Raw genomic sequence first — 20,091 nt, forward strand, 5'->3', positions numbered from 1 at the left:
TAGACAGGCACAGGCTGTGGCTGTCAAGGCGCCAGTCCTGAGGAGCTCCTTTGCAGCCGCCACCGCTGCCAGTCCCACCAGCGCCAGCAGGAGCTTCCCTCCCTCCGTCCCTGCAGGCGGGAGGTTCTGGGGCACGCGCCCCTCCGCGCTCTCGAGGAGGCGACAACGGAGCGCGTCCGCCCCCCTTCACCCTCACGCGAGTGGAGCCCCTCAGACGGGCGCGCGCCTCTCCCCGCCGCCGTCCCGTCTCCCGAGGCCCGCTCGTTCACGACGTCCCGCCGGCGAGGTCGGACACGCACGAAGGCGCGGCGCTGTGACAGCTGAGGCGGCAGCTGGGGGTGGGCTCTGTCGGCCTCTTTTGTTCGTCCCCTTCCCCTCAGCCTCAGCCCCGCCCCCAAGGACTTCCCTGGGGGGCTGGAGCCCCGCCCCCTCAGACATGCCATTCCCCTACAAGGCACGACAGAGAGAGCCGCCCGGCCCCCCCCCTCCCCCACCACGAGCAGGGCGCGTGAGGGGAGCCCAACGTAAAACCGAGGGGTGTGTCCCGCATATACGGATCACGTGGGGGAGGTAAGAGACTGACAGGGCGAGGGTGGGTGCCCATATATGGGCACGGGGGCGGGGCCCCTTCTCTGATCCCCTCCCCCTTTGAACGCCGCCGCCCCGTCACAGCTGACGCGCTGAGCACACGGCCTCGGGGCCCGTTCTATTTATGTTTGTGGCCTTGTATTTGCGTAGCCCCGCCCCGCCTCCCTTCCCTCCGGATGGGCCCTCCCCCGTGCCCATATATGGACGCGGTGGGCGGGGCTCCCCTCCGGCAGCCTCTCTCCGGCTTCCTGGAGCGGTTTATAGTGTACGGCCACTTCCGCCGCCTGCTTAGAAGCGGCGCGATCATGGCGGAGCGTGGACAGCTCCCTCCCCCCGCCAAGCGCCTTTGCTGCAGACCCGGCTACGGCGCCGGGTGCAGGCCGGGCCAGCGGGCGGGCGGCGGCGAAGGGGGCGCGGGCGGCGGCGGGGCGCTGTGCGTGGCGGGCCCCTCCTCGGCCGCCGCCGCTGCCGCCGCGGCTGCCTTCCCCCCGGCCCTGGCAGCCGCATACGCCGCGCTGGGGGTGCTGCCGCCGGGTAAGACGCAGAGCCCGGAGTCGCTGCTGGACATCGCGGCGCGGCGCGTGGCGGAGAAGTGGCCGTTCCAGCGGGTGGAGGAGCGCTTCGAGCGCATCCCGGAGCCCGTACAGCGCCGCATCGTCTACTGGTCCTTCCCCCGCAGCGAGAGGGAGATCTGCATGTACTCCTCCTTCAACACCGGCGCCGCCGCCGCCGCCGAGGACTCCGGCGGCGGCGGCAGCGCCTCGGCCGCCGCTCCCGGCGGGGGATCTAGCGTCGGCGCCTCCGCGGGCACCGCCGCGGGCGCCGCCTCTGTCTCCAGCGGCGGCGGCAACGGCGGCAGCACCGCGCCCGGTGGCGGAGGAGTGGACGCCGCCGCCGCCGCCGCGGACGAGAACCGCTTGCCCTTCCGCAGGGGGATCGCTCTGCTCGACGGCGGCTGCGTCGACAACGTCCTGCAAGTCGGTGAGTCACTGACTGGGTCGCGGGTGGGGTGGGGTGGAAGCGGCCGCCTGTCTTCCCTTCCCTTTAGTCACATAGCTTCGGGTCACGGGCTCTTCCTCCTCCCTCTTCTTCTCTCCCCCTTCCTCCACTCTCTCCCCCTTCCTCCTCTTCCTCTCTCCCCTTCCTCCTCACCCTCCCTCTTTCCTTCTGTCTCCCCTTCCTTCTCCTTTTCATTCTCTTCTTCCCTCTTCTCTCCCCCCTCACTTGACCTGCCTTCCCTTTTTGGCTCATCCACCTGTGCAGTGGTGCCATCCTCTTTTTTCTTTCCCTTCTCCCTCCAGCCCCGTCTCATCCCCCCCACTCCAAAGTCTTTCTTTGATCACTGCAGTTAAGCTCTCAGGAACTATGCAATTTTCTTCTAACTTTCATTCAAACCCTCCCCCCAGCTAGCATACAAGGCTGCAATCCTATACACACATTCATGGGAGGAAGGCTCATTGACTGCAAAAGGACTTATTTCTCAGTAATCAGGCATGGGATTGGGTTTTGAGACTCCAGACTATCCAAGCAGCTGTCATTTCATATAGGCAGCACTACCTTAGCTAGCTTTTTCTCTTCCCATCCTTTTAAACCCCCTGTTTCTAAACTGCCCCACATAATCCTTGTTTCTCTGTTCCAGCCTCGCAAAATGCGCACAGCATCCTATTCTGTTTATAGCCGGTTAAAAAATCTGACTCTGGATAATCTGGAACATTAAAATCCTGTGCTGGTGGTTTGTCCCCCTTCCCTGTCTTGACCCTTGTCAACCACAATAAGAGATGGTTGTGTCTGTTTTGTTCTCCCCCCCCCCCAACCACAAATGTCAAAGAATGTGAATGGAAGTGAATCAGCAGAAGGAGCCCCCAGGGGAGGGGGCAGGAATACCTCCTCATCTTTTGAATTTGCCAGGGGAGATTAGAGTCTCCAGACAAAGACATTTCTAGGACAGCAACACTTGAAGAGAATGAAAATTTTCATTGGCTTTGCACAGGCTCCTTGGGCACTCCTGTGTCCAGACTGCATCTCTCCAGTCTGCATCTTCTCATCCTCCTGGGTTTTGTTATTGCTGGCACTGGGGGTAGGTCATTGGGTCGTAAAGCTGTCAGATTGCTGATGAAACGGGGGCTGAAAGGAGGTCTGTCTGGGGAGGGTGGAGAAAGCTGGCTGCCTAGGGGGACTGCTGTGCAGGAAGGCAGAGGCAGTCTGAGATGCTGCCAAATAGCTTTAGGATGTAGCTGGTTTTTCTTTTGCTTTGTAATAGTGAAGAGGGGCTAAGTGCTGGTCTTCTTTCTCCTACTGCTTATTCTTGTCTTCATTCTCTCTAGGAGATAGAATTCCCTTTCCATTTAACTCCTCCCTTTAAATCCAAGGGCTCTGGAGGTGGTTCCCCCTTACCATTCTTTCCATTAAGGGGGTGGGGAGGGGTTATTTCTATCAATAAAGGAGGTTTCAGGGATCTGAGTGGCTTGCTTTTTTTCTTCTCATTTCAGGTTTTGGAGTTGAGTCTCTCTGTTTAAGAGAAATGGGCAGAAGGGTGATTATTTTCATTATAAAACTTCCTGCTTGGAGTGAGGCTCTCAGTGGTACTAGATCTTTGTTTTATTTTCAAGAGGCTTGTGTTTTGCCTGTACATCTCCAGTGGCCTTCAGGAAATTGCCCTTGGAGGAGGACCTGGCATCTTATGTTCATGTTTGTTTGTGTCCTTTTCAGTTTTTTCTGTTTCTCTATGAAAAGGGGGAGTGATATAAAAGAGTTTCTTTCACTGCTTTTCACTGCCTGCAAAATATCTGACAAAGGGGAAGGAGATCCAGGCATTTTTTAAAGCTGCTCTACACCATTTTTCTTCTGTTCAGATTTGTCCAGCTTCATCTGATGTGAAATTTAAATGTAGTCTGTGGGTTTATGTAGTTTCTCTTTTTTTCCTTTTTGGCCCAGCTGTCAGTTTTTGAACATGGTTGGGATGACATTTTTAAGTGGGTTGAAACCCACAAAGCTGAATATTATGGCCTCCTTTTTCCCCCATTATAAAAATCACCTTTTTCTGGTGGTTGGCGTTTCTTGACAGTTAAAAGACGTAGACATCTGTAGTGGTTTAGGTTTGGATAGTGGTTGTGCATCTTTCTCTTTTAAGTGCTGAAGTGGATATCAATAGCCACCTTAAAAAGAAATGGTCAGAGCCAGCTTGAATTAGAGTGGAATTGCTGAACTGTTAGACTGACTTCATTCTCACCATAGTGCCTGTCCCTTCTGCCTGCAAATCATTTCGCTTTGAGCTTTCCTCTAAGTTCTAATTAACATTCCTCAAGACTTCTGGTTCTGTCCCTCAGAGCAGGAGTTGGAGGCAACTCTCCATTTCATGGTGGCACCACCAGAGCTGAGCCTCTTCTGGTTTGGCTGGCGTTGCTGAGGGCTTTTTGTGCCTCTGCTTGACTCCGCTTGCAAGGGATGAGGAATGACAGGAGTGCACATAGGGAGGGTTTCTTGGCTGATTACATTTAAGCTAGGAATTCACTGTGAAAATAAAGCCAAGGGGCGATAAATAAAAGATGCAATCTTCTCTAGGAGACAGACACCCAGCATGGGCTTAGTTTTGCTTGCTTTCAACACTTGGAAGAGGTCTCATTGAGAACTCCTAAAAGGAGGAAAAAATAACTTGTGTAGCCTCAAAGGGGAGTTGCCTTGTGTTGGCAAAGGTCAGTGTGAACAGAGGAAACTATGCATAAATAGAACTCATGTCCACTGTTGCTTCTGAAACTTAAATAAACATGCAGCAAATGGTACACACTGGTAGTACACATACATTTCTTTTCTTACATGATCTTTTTGGAAGTTTTCCAAGCTATAAATGTATGGAAACTTTGCATTTCACAGCACAGTTAAAATGTGACTTTATATGGGTGTGGTGAGAAGAGCATAACAGATGCTTAAGTTTCCAAATCGCAAATATTTTCCAATAGTGAATGGTAGGCCCATTAAGAATTGTAAATGTTTTACATGGGGGGGACGACGACTGTTAATGAAAATGGCATTTGTGTAGGGTTCCTACCATCATGAATGGTCTAGACTACTGAACTAGGATTTTAGGGTTGTACGGTATTTTAAATATTGGGATTGTATGCTGACTTTAATTTTGTCTTATGATTTTGATAGCTTCTTCTCCTTTAAGCTGTCTTAGGAATTGATTGGAAGGTGGGGTGAAGAAATGAGACTAGTGTACAAAGGGAATGGCAGCACAGATAAAAATTTACTTTCTGTAATGTTTGTACTTGGTGTCTACAATGTGTATTCTACACTGTAGCATGATTAATGCTATGCCACAGGATACTATAAGTGTTGGGCAAATTACATCTTTAATCCTGGCACCTTTAAAGAGTCTTTGTAATTCTAGTATCTTCATCTAGTAGTGAATAAATAAAATTAGTTGAACTGATGTGCATGAGACAAACTCTTCCTTTAAGCTGTATTTTGAAATTATCTTAAACAGCATGAAGAATCTGTAAGATGGTGGTTTGAACTGTAAACTGCTAAAATATGTGCATTTTAAAATAAAGTATCCAGCTCTTCTGTCTGGGACAACATTAAGACTGTATTGAATCTTACTGTTGAATCCATAGGTCACACAGACACATCTTTTTTGAAATAGAAGAAAAATATTTGTAACAATGAATTTTTCAGCCTATTGCTACTTCAGCTGCCACACACTTGACTTTCATTAAACACAGATTTGATAAGTGTAAAAGTAAGCAGGCTCAGCCTCTTCCCTCCCATCTGAAGTACTAAATATTGTGAAGATCAGAATACTTTGCTGCTGTGGAAAACAAAACTTATGTCTAGTGTTTAGCTGCAGGATTCTAGAGCACCAAGAGCCATATCCACATAAGAATGTCTCATTTGAAACTGGTTGCACATTGGGTGTTTGGGAAAGTGATAACAAGGCATTGCTATTCTGATCTGTTTAGGATTAATCTTCAGAAAGAAAAATTAACTACTTTCTGTACACAAAGGTTAGACATCTCACTTTAGAGGCTGATAAACAGACAACATTTACTGGAGCCAGACTCTTTTGGATTTCATCTGCAGAAGACTGGAGAAAATCATGACTTCAAGATTGCGTTAAAATTCAGGGGAATTTGCAGTCTGATCTTGGACTGTAGCATAAGTCTGCTGTCAGTGGAATTTTAATAGCTTGCAACCTTGAAGCTTCAAGGAGTTGTTTGTAAGGTTAGCCTTTTGCCAATCACTTTCAATTACAAGGAATTTGCTGTTTTTAAATATCCTGTACATGCTTGACATTGTCATTGACTTGCAATTGGATGTATGTTTTTTTTCCCCTGCTGAATAAGGATTGCCTGAAACTGACTAATGGGTTGACCTTCAGTTGGAATTCAGAATATCAAGAGATCACATCTGCACTGATTGATGTTACACCCATTTGGGGCAGCATATTTTTATTTCTAGTTGTGTGGCCTGTATGGTTGGTATTTGTGTATTCAGTAGATATTGCTAACTCTTGTAATTCAGGTTTTTTGCATTTATTTTGTCAGTAAAAAGTTTTGCGATTGGGGTTGGATTTCTTGTGCCTCAAGGTGTAGGCTGTGGCATTGTAGTCCCAGCTGCGACACAGGTGTGTCAGCTTGACATCTAAAGGTTGCTGGGGTATGGCATACTCCTGAAAAATTGTCTAGATCAAGGATGGGTAAAGCAACAGCCAGGACAGTTACACTACAGGTTGAGTGCAATTTATGAATATCTTGCTGTACTGACACAACATGCTTGTGGGTGCTCAGCCAGTCCACATGTTGGTCTGAAATGGCCAATAATTCTGAAGGGATGGCACAGTCTATCTTTGTCTGATCTCTGGATTGAAAAATAGTTTCCGATCAAACTTTATTTGTGCTGTCATATTATTTTCCATGGTAGGGTGTGTGTGAAGGATTGTTAGCCTGCTTTTCAGCCAGCAAGGCTGCCAAGAGCAGCTTACATAAAACCAATAAAAAGAGCAAATCATTAAAACAGTAAGGTGTGTCTTCTCTCTCTTTTTTGCCTTATAGCTTCTCCTGCTCAGAGGATATTTTGGTGGTCTACATGTGGTATGTTGCCTTTCCAGATGCTGCTGCTTCTCCTCCTCCCTCATATGGCAGGTGGTGGTTCTGGTGGCTGTGATCTTTAATAAACACTTCCATTCACATTGATATACATTTCTAACACTTATTTTGGATATGATATTTAGACAGATTTGTTCTGACTCAATGAAACACAGGTTCAGTTTGGTTATTGTGAACCGTTCCTTGCATGTGCAGTAGTCTCTAACAGGCTGTAGCAGCTTGATAAGTCCACAACAGCCATAGCCAATTGGAGAATACTGTTTCAGTAATGCCACTGCTTTGCCTGGTCACTGCAAAAAGCAGCAAGTGATTTCCATATTATCCCTTTGTTACCTGAAGACTCTACATTGCCAAGGAGGGGCCCATAGGCAAATAGTCACAAGCTCATGTGAATTAGCTTTAAATTGTCTCAAATTCCAACACTGTGGCCTAGTCCAGATGCAACACTAAATCATAGTTTAGTGTTTGAGGGAACACAGCAGTGTTATAACCTGTAAGGCCCTCTACAATCTGGGTCCAGGATATCTGAAAGATCTCATTCTATACATTTCAGCCTGCCCTCTTAGGTCATCTGAAGAAGTTCTTCTACAAATGCTGCCTCTGTCCCAGGTGAGGGGGTGGCAGCTTGGGGACAAGCATTTTCTGTAGTGGCACCGCAACTATGGAATTCCCTTGCAGGTAACTGAGAATTATTCCCTCCCTCATAACTTTTCAGTGAGGGCTCAAAACATACCTGTTTCACCTGGCATTTGGTTGCTGAGAGGATATTTGCTCTTTGAAATATGGCTGTGACTTGAGTGCTTCCCTGGACTACTTTATCCTCTATTGACCCAGTGCTATTTGTTAAATTTTGCTCTGTTTTAGTTTGTTTCAATATGTAATAAAATTAATGTTTTAATGCCTTGTTTTTCTTGTGTGTTGTGATACATTGTACTGTATAATAAAGTTTTATATGACACCTTGGCCATTTGCTTTGGCATGGGAAAGTGGGATATAGATTTCTTGAATAAATAAATGTGCAGTGTTCCCTCCATCTGTAATAAGAAGCTTCTGTTCATGACAAACTGTAGTTTGTACAAACCAGGCTCTACTTGCACTGGGAGGGGGGTCTCATGAACCATGGCTTGTTGGGTCTGAAATGAACCTGTGCATTGACTAGTTTCAGGTTGTCGCTCACAGCACTGATCATGTTATAGTATGAAATGGTTCTTGAACTCTGGCCGGTTCTGGTGAATAGCAGCTGATGCCATTGCTTCCATCTGCTGAAGTTCCATAAATGAGCAATTATTTAAAATGAAATAGTGTGTGATAGGAATCAAAAAGCTATTGAAATGAGAGCAAATTTACATTGCTCTTTTATGCAATGTTCCTCACAATTTCATCTCTCCCCCTGATAATTATGTGCATGTAATTCACATTTTCTGGCACTAGCTAGAGTCTGTATTAACCCCACCCTGAACACATATGAAATCAGCAGTAAAACAGACTGCTGATGATGGGCAAATCATTTTAAATTGCACAATTTAAAATGCTTCTAGGGGGTGGGCTGGCTAGTATTTCACCTACTAGTTAATCCAGTTTTGATGCCAAGGCAGCTTTTTGGGTGTTAGTGCAGTACGTGTGTGTCTCATTGGCAGGTGATTGAGGAAAGACATATGGGATGGCTTGGCGTTTCTAACTTAGTGAAACTGTAAATCTAACTAGTCCTGCAACCATTTTTTGTGCAACTACATTTTGATTAAATGCAGCCAGCATGCAAATTGCTGCATGGCCTTCATGAACTGCTACTGCTTTGTGTCATGAGCAACACTTGTGAAGGTGGGGATGGGTTGGTTCTTCAAGCAAAGAGGCTGAGAGAGTGGCCAGGTCAAGACAGAACAGAGGCAAAGCAGAGTGATGGCCCTTGATTGCTCAGGCCAGAGAACTCCTATAGAGGTTTATCTTATGGCCTACTGCTGTTCTGTCCTGCTGTGTTCCTGCCTTTGAATGGATGATGACCCATAGGCTGAGTTCTTGTTTCATGTGGGGAATCTGCTTCAGAGTGTTTGGTTTAAGAACCTTGAGTTTGTGCTGTCAAATTTTAATCTTAAAAACAAAAATAACACATTAGCTTCATTTTTAAGACCCTGGTATCCCTGAGTAATATTGTTATTATTGGACTCAAGCTGCTTGTTACAGTGGCAATCAAGTTTGAACTCAAACATACAGGCTGTGTTTAGACTGCCAAAGCGGTCTACAGTAAGTATAAAACACAAAATAAATATTGGCAAAAACTTGATTATCATAGGAACACAGGCACCCAAGGAGCAGCAGAGGAGGAAAGGTTAACCAACATGAACTGTTCAACAATTTCTGAAACTTCAGAGTTCATCAATTCTGCCTTCAACATAATTTGTTCTTCTGAATAGAAAAAGCTGCCTTCAACAATTTCTGAAAAGTTAATAGGGAAGGGACCACATGAGCTTCCTTGGGGGAAGAACTTCTGAAGTCTAGGTTCTGCAGTCAAGAAGACCCTGTCCTGAACTTCACTAATAACACTTCAACCACCAGTGGCATTCTTTTCCTAAAGAATAGGTGTGCAGGATCATGTGCGAGTAAGCAACTCTTCAAATAACCTAATAATAAACTATTCAGACCTTGAAAGATTACTCCCAGCACTTTGAATTGGGCCCAGGCAAGCCGCAAGCTACTGCAGCTCTAGCAGTATAAAAGTAGCACAATGAGAAAAAGGCTCCCACCAGTATCCTGGCCTCAGTGTTCTGTAGCAGCTGGAGTTGTTGATTGCTTTTCAAAAGCAGCCTTAAGCCATATCTGTGCTACGTTGCATATACGCAACAGGGATCAGCATACACCTGTGGGCTGGGCAGAAATGGGTTAAATAGGAAGCAGTAGTCCACCCTATGTTATTAAGAATATTTATATTTTTAACAAAAGTAGTTCATGAAGTAGTTTACATTGCAAAATGAATGGTTTCTTGCCCCCAAAGGGCTCAGAATCTAAAATGAGATGCAGAAGAGACACCAGCAGCAGCCACTGGGAAAGAAGCCATGTTGGGGGTTACGAGGGATGGTTGCTGTCCCCCCCTGCTAAATATAAGATGACATCACTTTAAAAGGTGTCTCTTACCCTGGCAGGGGTAACCAGAGTATGTGTGATGGTGACCAGATTGAACTTCTCCCAGTTAGCAAGCTAGCCAAAGCTGTGCATAGGTTGTCTTGACAACAACCACTACCTGACAATTTAGGAACCTCTCAGTTATGAACTTCCAAGGGAGTTATGAACCTCCAAGTTATGATCCTCCAAGGGAGTGTCATCCTGGCTTGGCTTTCCTACTGACCAGAAGTACCTCTGTCTTTTCTGGGTTAAATCATAACTTGTTAATTGTCACCTAAACTATTGCTAGAGGTGTTTGAAAACGGTGTTTACTCAGGAGTAAGCCCATAATGTTCAGTAAGACTTAGGGCGCAATCCTAACCCCTTATGTCAGTGCTTTCCTGTACAGACATAAGGGCAATGCAGCTCTGAGGTAAGGGAACAAACATTCCCTCACTTTGAGTAGGCCTCTGTGAGTGACACCCAACTGTAGGATGCAGCTCATGTTCCGTTGGCACCACTATGCCAGTGCTTGAAGGCACTGACATAAGGGGTTAGGATTGCGCCCTTAGTCCGTAATCCTGTCTTACCAGAAACAAACACCTCTATCTATTACTGATCTAAGACATGGGTTCAAGACTACTACTGTCTTCCTGTGTGAGTCTGGGAGAGAGTTAGGTGTTGTCTTCATTTGGCTGGTCTGGTTTGTCTAAATCACATGCAGCAAGGTGGCTGAGGTGCATGAATGGAAGAGTGAAGCCCTCCCTGTGCCTGCTGCTTACCTCTCTGTAGCACACCTTCTCCCCTACTTTTTTTCTTGTTGAGTTCATTTCAAGCACTGGAGCTTGGTTGAGGAGAAAAAACAAGAGGAGGAGCAGTTTACTGCTCCCCCAGCTTTGCACCCTTTTTTTACTTTATTTTAAAAAAAGAGGTGCCCACTCCCTGCATTATATGCAATGAGGACATACCTAGACTTAGAGTCTGCTATTAATCACATGTACCTGCAACCAAAATGTCCCTTAACCTTTTCCTTCTGACCACGGATTGTGTGTTCAAATCTCCTCCCTCTCATCTTTCCTTTTGGCTCCATCTTATTACAAGTCTGCAAGTGGGGATTGTTGTACCCTGCAGTTTATGACAAATTAAAATTTAGATGTTAAACCATCTAGAAACAATAAATGTCATGAGAGGTTTAGATGCTGACTTTGTGGTAAATGCAATTTGTTGTAAGTACTGTATATACAGGGATGCCATGTTTAGAGATCCGAAGGAGTATAGTAATTCATTCTCATGTTTCAGACCACATGAGGTTATTAAAGAAGAGTGCTGATATTTTTGTCTGAGTCATGGATTCTTCACACTGATTACTTTTTTTAAAAACCAATTTGGTAGACCTTTTTTGTTTTAGGTATGCATGTCAAAAGTCTCACACATTTTTGTTTTAAAAGGGTTTGGCTATTTGACCTACATCTACATGACCTACATGACCTCTTTACATCTGCAAGAGGGATCTGAAGGCCTTAGGAATGGACCTCAACAGGTGGGAAACCCTGGCCTCTGAGTGGCCCACTTGGAGGCAGGCTGTGCAGCATGGCCTTTCCCAGTTTGATGAGACACTTGGCCAACAGTCTGAGGCAAAGAGGCAAAGAAGGAAGGCCCATAGCCAGGGAGACAGACCAGGGACAGACTGCACTTGCTCCCAGTGTGGAAGGGATTGTCACTCCCGAATTGGCCTTTTCAGCCACACTAGACGCTGTTCCAGAACCACCATTCAGAGCGCGATACCATAGTCTTTCGAGACTGAAGGTTGCCAACAACATTTGACCTAAGGTGGTAATGTTATGATAATAAGGCATAAAAACTACCCCAACAAATACCATATTCAGGAGCATGGTTTTTTTCAACTTTTATGTTAATGTGCATCAAGATGCATGTCTCAAAAATTATTGAAAGTAATTGCCTCCTGATTGAAATCTTTCTTTGCTCCTACTTTCCAGTCCCAAAATGGGCCTTTTTAGTTATTTTACAAAAGGCTATTTTACTAAAGGTTCACTTTCTTGCTTCTTAATGTTAGGGCTTCAAACCAAAGTTCATCCCTGAAAGCAAAATAATTTCATTTTGGAACGAAGTACAATATGAATGAATAATGTCCTTTTATAGAATTTAAATGACTTTATTAGAGACCTGTGTGAAACCATCTACACTGTCACACTTGTAAAAAGAGAGCTTAATGTTTTAGAGTATTGCTTTCTTGTTGCAAGTGAGTGCACTTGACAGTCTTTGAATAGCTGAAGTTGTATATGGGCAATGGCTGAGGAGGTCTGACGTTAATTGGAAAGATGCAGTAGAAACTGTCAGTAAGTTTAAATTCTCACAACTGAAGTAAGCTGATCGGATACATTGGAAACTCATTTACTGAATTAATGTGTTGAAATTCCAGGTGATTTACCTCTTGTCCTGCTTTAACAGCCTGTCTGTTTTCATAAGTCTTTTTTTATATTGTTAATTGGTGTCAGATTCTCTAATGTTACCAAAGAATGTCATGGAAGATGTCATGGGGGGGGCATTGAACATAGACCTATATATAAATTGTTCTTCTGACCATTCGCTTTCTTTGGTCAAGGTCTCTTTTCATTCTAATGATTTTGGAAATGAAAAAATCCCAGAGTTGCCTTAGAAGCAGGATCCTTGTTTAATTAGCTGATCTTAGATCTTAGCTACTTGCTGGTGAAGATTATTAACTAAAAGCACAGTTTAGTGTGATGTTGAGCATTCTGCCAGTGGGAATGTTGGTTTTTTAAATACTTAACCACTTTTATAATTGATGGTTCAGTTTATATACAATTCAAGTGATGCTGGGTTTGAGAAATCAGACTGGTTCTACATGTAGTCTGTCATGTTGTTTCTGTTAAAATGCATTCTAACCACAGTATCTTCCTTTGGTATGAGAAAGCAATCAGTAGCATTTACCTGCCCATGAAATGTGATTTTTGGGTGCCTTGACTGCATGGAGATTTAAGACTTTCAATCCCAACCTTTAGTTAGCTGAATGAAGAACACAGCTTCAAGTAGCCCTTTCACCCACCTTTTTGCTGGGCGAAGTTGAAGAGTCTCCCTCTGATCCTATAGGCTTTGTTTTGTTACACAGATCGTCTCCTGATTTAGGTGTATTGATATTTCCCAGGCTGTGTCTGCAGATCTGCCTGTATTGGTACTGACCTCCCCAGCATATTTCAAACAAGAGAACAATAGCAATAGTCACTAGAGTGACACTTTTTTTTATCCGTAATAGTTGCTTCAAATTAAACTCATTTGTGCTTTGTTTTGAAAGTCAGTTGTCTATCCTTATGAGGGAAAAAATGTAATACACTACAATGAATAATGGCAGCCCTTGAGATGACACGGTTAATCGGTGCTCCATAAGTCAGCACCATCATTCTGAAGCATACTTAAGAATAGACTGGAAGCAGTGAAGATCTTTTAAGTGCTGAAGTAATGCATTCTGTATGGACACCAACGTGAGTTGACTAAAAGTGCTTCTGCCCATGGATGCCACTTAGGTATCTGTGTGCAGGGCTGGCTCTAATAACACATTCAAGCTGAAAGATGGCAGTGTTATAGGAACATTCCTTTTAAAAAATGTAATACCATTGCTAAATATCGTAAAACGTTTTGTGATTACTGTATCACTGTATCGCTGGTTATTCTGGACACGGGTAGGTATGCCGTCTAAAAAGAATACACACATGTTGAGTTTCCAGGTTCTCCCCCTTAATGTTTGGGGGGAGGTTATAGATTGCTTGTCTGTTTCTTCATGTCATTGTGTTATAGGTTTATTTGTCCCCGCTAGTGGTAGCCACTGACAAAGTCAAAGTAGGGGTGGTTTCATTGTGGAGTATATGTCAGAAACTCATGCCCATTGGAGTGTCCATACCCTTCTCTGACCAGTGCCTGCTGCTCCTCTCCAACTTTCTGTAAGCCAGTGCCTGTGTGGGGGCAGCAGTGAACCATCTTCTCTTCCCTGGCACCATTTTACAAATCCCAGGAAAGGGAGGAGAGAGCTAGTATGCACATGCACTTTGCTAAACATGGGGAAGTGTACAGTTGGGGATCCTCCTAGGGCTGTTGCCCAACGGGCTCCCAAGAGTTGTACAGAGTGGATAGAGGATGTTCTTTTCGCTGTCACACAGCACCAGAACCAGGGGACATCCACTAAAATTGAGTGTTGAGAGAGTTAGAACAGACAAAAGAAAATATTTCTTTACCCAGCATGTAAGTAGTCTGTGGACCTCTTTGCCAAAAGATGTAGCAATAGCTTCTCGTCTAGAGGCTAGATGATGGGAAGATGGAAATCGATGGTAAGGCCACACCTGGAGTATTGTGTCCAGTTCTGGTTGCCACATCTCAAAAAGGACATAATGGAAATGGAAAAGGTGCAAAAGAGAGCGACTAAGATGATGATTACTGGCAGCAACTGTTACCCTGCACATGCCCGATCTCATCTAATCTCGGAAGCTAAGCAGGGCCAGGCCTGGTTAGTACTTGGATGGGAGACCGCCTGGGAATACCGGGTGCTGTAGGCTTATATCATAGTCTTTTGAGACTGAAGGTTGCCAATCAAGATGATTACTGGGCTGGGGCACCTTCCTTACGAGGAAAGGCTACGGCGTTTGGGCCTCTTCAGCCTAGAAAAGAGGCGCCTGAGGGGGGACATGATTGAGACATACAAAATTATGCATGGGAAGGATAAAGTGGATAGAGAGATGCTCTTTACACTCTCACATAACACCAGAACCAGGGGACATCCACTCAAATTGAGTGTTGGGAGAGTTAGGACAGATTAAAAAAAAAAATTTCTTTACTCAGCATGTGGTTGGTCTGTGGAACACCTTGCCCCAGGATGTGGTGACGTCATTATTATTATTATTTATTATTAACAGTATTTATATACCGCTTTTCAACAAAAAGTTCACAAAACGGTTTACAGAGAAAAATCAAATAACTAATGGCTCCCTGTCCCAATAGGGCTCACAATCTAAAAAGATGCAAAAGAACACCAGCAGGTAGCCACTAGAAAAGACACTGCAGGGGTGAGGAGGGCCAGTTACTCTCTGCCTGCTAAAAAAAGAGGAACACCCACTTGAAAAAGTGCCTCTTACTCAGTTAGCAGAGGTTAACTGTTAGCATCTGGCCTGGATGCCTTTAAAAGGGGATTGGACAAGTTTCTGGAGGAAAAATCCATTATGGGTTACAAGCCATGATGTGTATGTGCAACCTCATGATTTTAGAAATGGGCTATGTCAGAATGCCAATGCAAGGGAGGGCACCAGGATGCAGGTCTCTTGTTATCTGGTGTACTTCCTGGGGCATTTGGTGGGCCGCTGTGAGATACAGGAAGCTGGACTAGATGGGCCTATGGCCTGATCCAGTGGGGCTGTTCTTATGTTCTTATGCCTTTTAAAGAGACTGGACAGATATCTAGAAGAAAGTCCACCACAGGTATGTGCAACTTCCTGGTTTTAGAAGTAAACTAACTCAGAATGTCAGATGCAAGGGAGTGGCAACAGGATGCAGGTCTCTTATTGTCTTGTGTGCTCCTTGAGGCATTTGGTGGGCCACTGTGAGATACAGGAAACTGGACTTGTTGGGCCTTTGGCCTGATCCAGCAGGGTTCTTCTTTTGTTCACTGCCACTTAGAGGTGAGGAAAATTCAATGTGGGAATGTCATTTATAGCAATGTTGTTATGTTGTCGACTCTAGCGTTGTGGGACTTCTTTTGATAGATTACATGTAGTTATTAAAGTAACCATTTTAAAACTAGGTGGAGCAGCTGTGTAATTTTGCCTGGGCCTGTAGATTCAAAGAATACCCTAAAGAAAGAGAGCACAATTCAGTTGCATGCACTTGGAAGAATGTTGGTTTGTCATGCTATGTTATATTTTCCATTGCAGCTTATTACACACACCCACACCCCATAAATGGAAGGCCAGCAGCAGGAGGAATCTGGAAATTGGAAGGAATACTTAATGACTTGTTTAGCTGATCGTGTAGGACAAGCAAAGTTAGCTTAGTTACATGTGAAGGTCTTCATGTAACCATCCTTATAATGTTTGCTAGCAGCAAGGCAAATGTAAAAAAAAAAAAGGGTAGCACCATGCTTTAATGGAACATTAACTAATGACTTTTTTCATTGATACAAACAGTTATGAATTTCTTTTTCCTTTTTCAGATAGAAGCAGTGTCCTAAATCAATAGTGTTATTTCACCACTCAAGAAAGTTTTGATTTTAAGCCAGAGCACAAATTGTGTTCATCAGTTTCCTTAAACGTTTCTTATTTCCTTTGGACAAGGAGTTTATACTTTATTTTACAAGGGTTTGGTTTTTGCAGCTGGTTAACAGTTTGCCTTTTATGAAGTGTTGTACAAAGATTTAAAAGTTTCTCTAATCTTTCATGTTAAACATTTGGCTGTTAATACGTTTATGGGTCTTTTTGATGCTGAATTTAAAACATGATTACCTTAGGGCCCAATCCTGTCCATCTGTCCAGCCCCAATGCCAGCCACAGTGCAGCCCCAAGGTAAGAGAACAGAAGTTTCCCCACTGCAGGATGCAACACACATGCTGTTGGCATGGCTGCATCTGCACTGGAAGGTTGGATAGGATTGAGTCCTTAGTGTGTCTCCAGTTTCTCATGAGCCAGAGAAATTAGATCTTGCATTGCACGAATAAAATTGAGTTTGCATAGAGGATTTTCACTGCCCCCTTGCCCCTCTGAAAAAACTCCCCTGATCTTCATGAGATCCTTGAGAAAGGGGGTTATGGGATATGGTGGGCTGTAAGGGAAGAAAGGACTTGTTCAAAACCCAGTAATAGTACCTTCCACGAGTGGAGCTCTGCAGATATGAAGCGTTAGTGCTTGGTTTCTGGGGAATCCCCCATCCCTCCCCATTCTCATCTCATGACCCCAAGGAGAGTCTTTTCAGGGGCTGTTGTGAGGCCAAGGAAGTTGTTTACATGAGCCTTGTTATGCCTGTGTGAATTAGGATCCAACATATTGTACAGGGATGGCGAATAATGAGTACAATTCTGGTGGTAGAGAACTCTGCAACTAACAGCACAATCCTATCTTGTGCTGGGACAGGCATACCAGGAGACCTGCGCTGTATCCAGTGCAAGATAGGGCTCCAAAGTGGCTCAGCCGAAGGTAAGAGAAACTCTTCCCCTTACCCCTGGGTAAGTCACTGCAGCTCCTATGGGTCTCATTAGAATTGTGCCACCTTATGAGGTGGCATAAGTCCAAGGAGAGTGGAGCGACTTGAAGCCGCTCCTCGCTGCTTGGGAATGGGGGTTGGGATCTGGCATAACTGCCGGGTCCTAGCCCCATCTCCCGCTCCCTGCCTGCCCGCCCGCCCGCCCCTGACCTCCACCCACCCTCCCCCTAGCCCAGAACGCCTCCCTCCTGTACATAAGTTGTGTTACGTAAAATAAGAATCTAATTTAGCAAATGATAGAGAAGTACCATCCAGCCAAAGTCAAGTACTTTTATATCTATCTCAATGAGAGAGTTAAGCTTAACCTTGAATCTGTCCCATTTAAAATCAGTGGGACTTAAATGCTTAACTTTGTCTGGTCCAGATATAGCACCGTCCATATGCTGTGTGGGTGTATAAATGTACGCAAATCTGCCATGTGGGTGTTCCTGTCTTGCTTTTAGTTGACTGTAATAGGTAATGGTTAACCATGTACAGTAATAACATATTTGTGACTTGAACATTTGCGAATATTTTAAAGTGTATGGTGTCTGCTACTGATTCAAGGCTACAAGATAAAAGCAGATGTAAAACGTTTGGTGAATGTATAGATTAGTAGGCTTACGTGCTTGATATCTTTTGCAGAGCTGGAGTCGTGTATTTGGAAGCAAGAAAAGCTGATGTTGTAGCACTGCTTTATTGTGACCTGCTGCTGCAAATCCATGCTAAAAATCCCAATGTTTTACTTGTCTTTTTGTTGTGAAAAGCTGACTTCTGAATAATTTTTGGGGGTAGTGGTGAAAATAAAGCTTGATTTTGTGAACGACCCAAAATTGATCTGCAGATGAATAACTGTACCGTATTGATAAATGCAAAAAATCTTGAAAGAAAAGAGAGGAGCAAAGCCAACTGATGACTTATTAAAAGTAGGTCACCAGTCACATCCCAGGTTCTATGAGGGAGCTGATGACCACAAGGGGCTCCTTTTTGAGCAAGGAGAAGAGCTCCAAGTACCCACAGGTCAGAAATTTTGTTGGCAATGTTGGAAAGGTATGGGGACATTTTCTTTCACATAAGTGTTGCTACATGCCCAAAGAGCTGAGGCTCAGACCTTTAAATTTTAAAAGTTCATATGCTCAGGACTGTTGCCAGCAGGGGGAAACATGAACTCCATGCACTATGAGCAAGAGAAGGAGTTCACAAGCACTGACTTGCACACTGAAGATTCTCACTAAGCTATTAAATGTCAGCATGCGCTTGATGTCTGTATTTTGTTGCTTTCAGAACATTTAAGCGATGTAAAAAATTACTCTGCTCCTCTCACCCCTATTGGAATTTTTTTTGCTGGTTGTTGTACAGTGGTGATGCTTTAGCTCTGACTCATTTATTGAACCCTTTAAATGGTTACTTTTTGCTGTTATAACAGTGGAGTTTCTTGAACAAAATGCATTTCTCACTTGAGTCAGCATGAAAGGATTTTCTGTTAAAGCAGTCAGCTGTTTACTTGGGAGCAGCTGACACAATTTCCTAGTTTCAAGCTCAAAGGGTAAAATGAGCTGGTCCTTTAGGCAGGTTTGGATTAATTGCAGGCTTCTAGAAATTTGAGTCTAGTGCCTAGGGACTGGAAATATATTTTTTCCAGCTTTGTTTTTGAGTAGATGAAAGGTTTGGCTTATGTTCATGAACACAGTGGTAGTTTGCTGTATAATTATAACGGAATAATACTGGAAAATAGAGGCCTGTTACAGCATAATGATATAAAAGTGTGAGGTACTGAACAAGTGAACTTTTACTTTAGTGACGTTCTGACTAAAGTGCCTGGCAGGTCAGTTTAAATTACAGTGGTGGTAATTACCTATTCATAACTGAACTAGAGGTTTTTACAATTTACACCATTACAACTTATACCATTACTCCTTTGCAAATATGTGTAGTATTCAAATTCTACAGGAGAATTCTGTAGTTCTAGAAATTATTTAAGATATCATTTAGCTAGAATTCCTGCCTCATTTTTCTCAGGCTATGACAATGGCTGAGTGGAGAGAAGGGAAGTAGAACAAAAGAACAGGAAAACAAAAGAAAAAGTCAGAGCCCCCAAAAGGTATGTAGACTGGGTACGTTTACTGAAAAAGATCCAGAATGACTAATGCATTTTGACTTGTGGCTTTGTCAGGGGCACTGAAAAGAATAAAACATTAGCACAGACATGTTATATGGAAACTCACCTTAAAGCAGTGGTTCTTCACAATATGGCAGTGGCCTCCACATGGACATGCCCCATTAGAATTGGAAATGACTGGCCTGTTGGTGTTCCCATGTGGTTGTGCACTTGTCTGGCCCTTCAGAACAGCCATGGTTTAGGGAAAGGGAGTGTAGAACAGAACTTTGGGGAAAACCATCCAGCCCTGTGCATAGGCGTGTCCTCTGTTAATAGTGGCAGTACTTACAAAAGTGGTAGTTGCAATATGCAGCACTTAGAAAGGTGGTATTAGCAAATATATTTTAAAAAGATTGAAAAGCGATGCTTTTAAGTCTTACAAAGCAACAAAAGCCTGAACTTTGCATTTTGTATTTCCATGTACTCAACTCCATTCTGACACCTTGCTCCTAGGCTAAACAGTGGCCAGTTGCCATCACTGACATTTCCTCCTGTTCTCACCAGTTCTTCTCCACACCCTTCTCTATATCCTTTCTATGCAACTGCTTTGTAGAATTTTTGGCACAAAAAATCAGTTTGCTTTAGGCATTTTGTAAGGATACATGTTCTGAAAAGAAAGGACGAGAGGCCGTAGATGGATGCTAGTGAAATGTCGCAAGTAGAAGTATCTGCTCATGATGATGGGAACCTAGTCATTGAAGCTTTGGACCTCAAATTTCTTTCAGGAATGCTCTTATAGAAAGAATCACAGAGAATGACATGAATAATAAAATACTGTCAGTCAATTTTAGCAGCTATCATGTACACATCCACACACCTCACACATTGCAGGTATGGGTTGTTAGAGAGACTTTTGGGATTGTCCCCTTGCATTTGGGGCTAGAAGAGGAACCACCC

The 20,091-nt window shown here is 44.2% G+C and overlaps 1 protein-coding gene and 1 pseudogene across 1 annotated transcript in view; both read left to right on the forward strand.

The window, feature by feature from the left end:
- The first annotated feature begins 893 nt into the window (after positions 1-893).
- The window catches only part of ZSWIM6 (zinc finger SWIM-type containing 6), a 115,500-nt gene continuing 96,302 nt past the window's right edge, over positions 894-20,091 (forward strand). Inside the window, exon 1 of the mRNA XM_066613879.1 lies at positions 894-1,569. Within this exon, the coding sequence (XP_066469976.1) occupies positions 894-1,569 (676 nt within the window). The remainder of the gene's footprint in view (positions 1,570-20,091) is intronic.
- On the forward strand, positions 14,249-14,368 carry LOC136643264 (5S ribosomal RNA; annotated as a pseudogene).

The sequence above is a fragment of the Tiliqua scincoides genome, chromosome 2 (genome assembly GCF_035046505.1).
Source record: "Tiliqua scincoides isolate rTilSci1 chromosome 2, rTilSci1.hap2, whole genome shotgun sequence".
Classification (NCBI taxonomy): Eukaryota; Metazoa; Chordata; class Lepidosauria; order Squamata; family Scincidae; genus Tiliqua; species Tiliqua scincoides.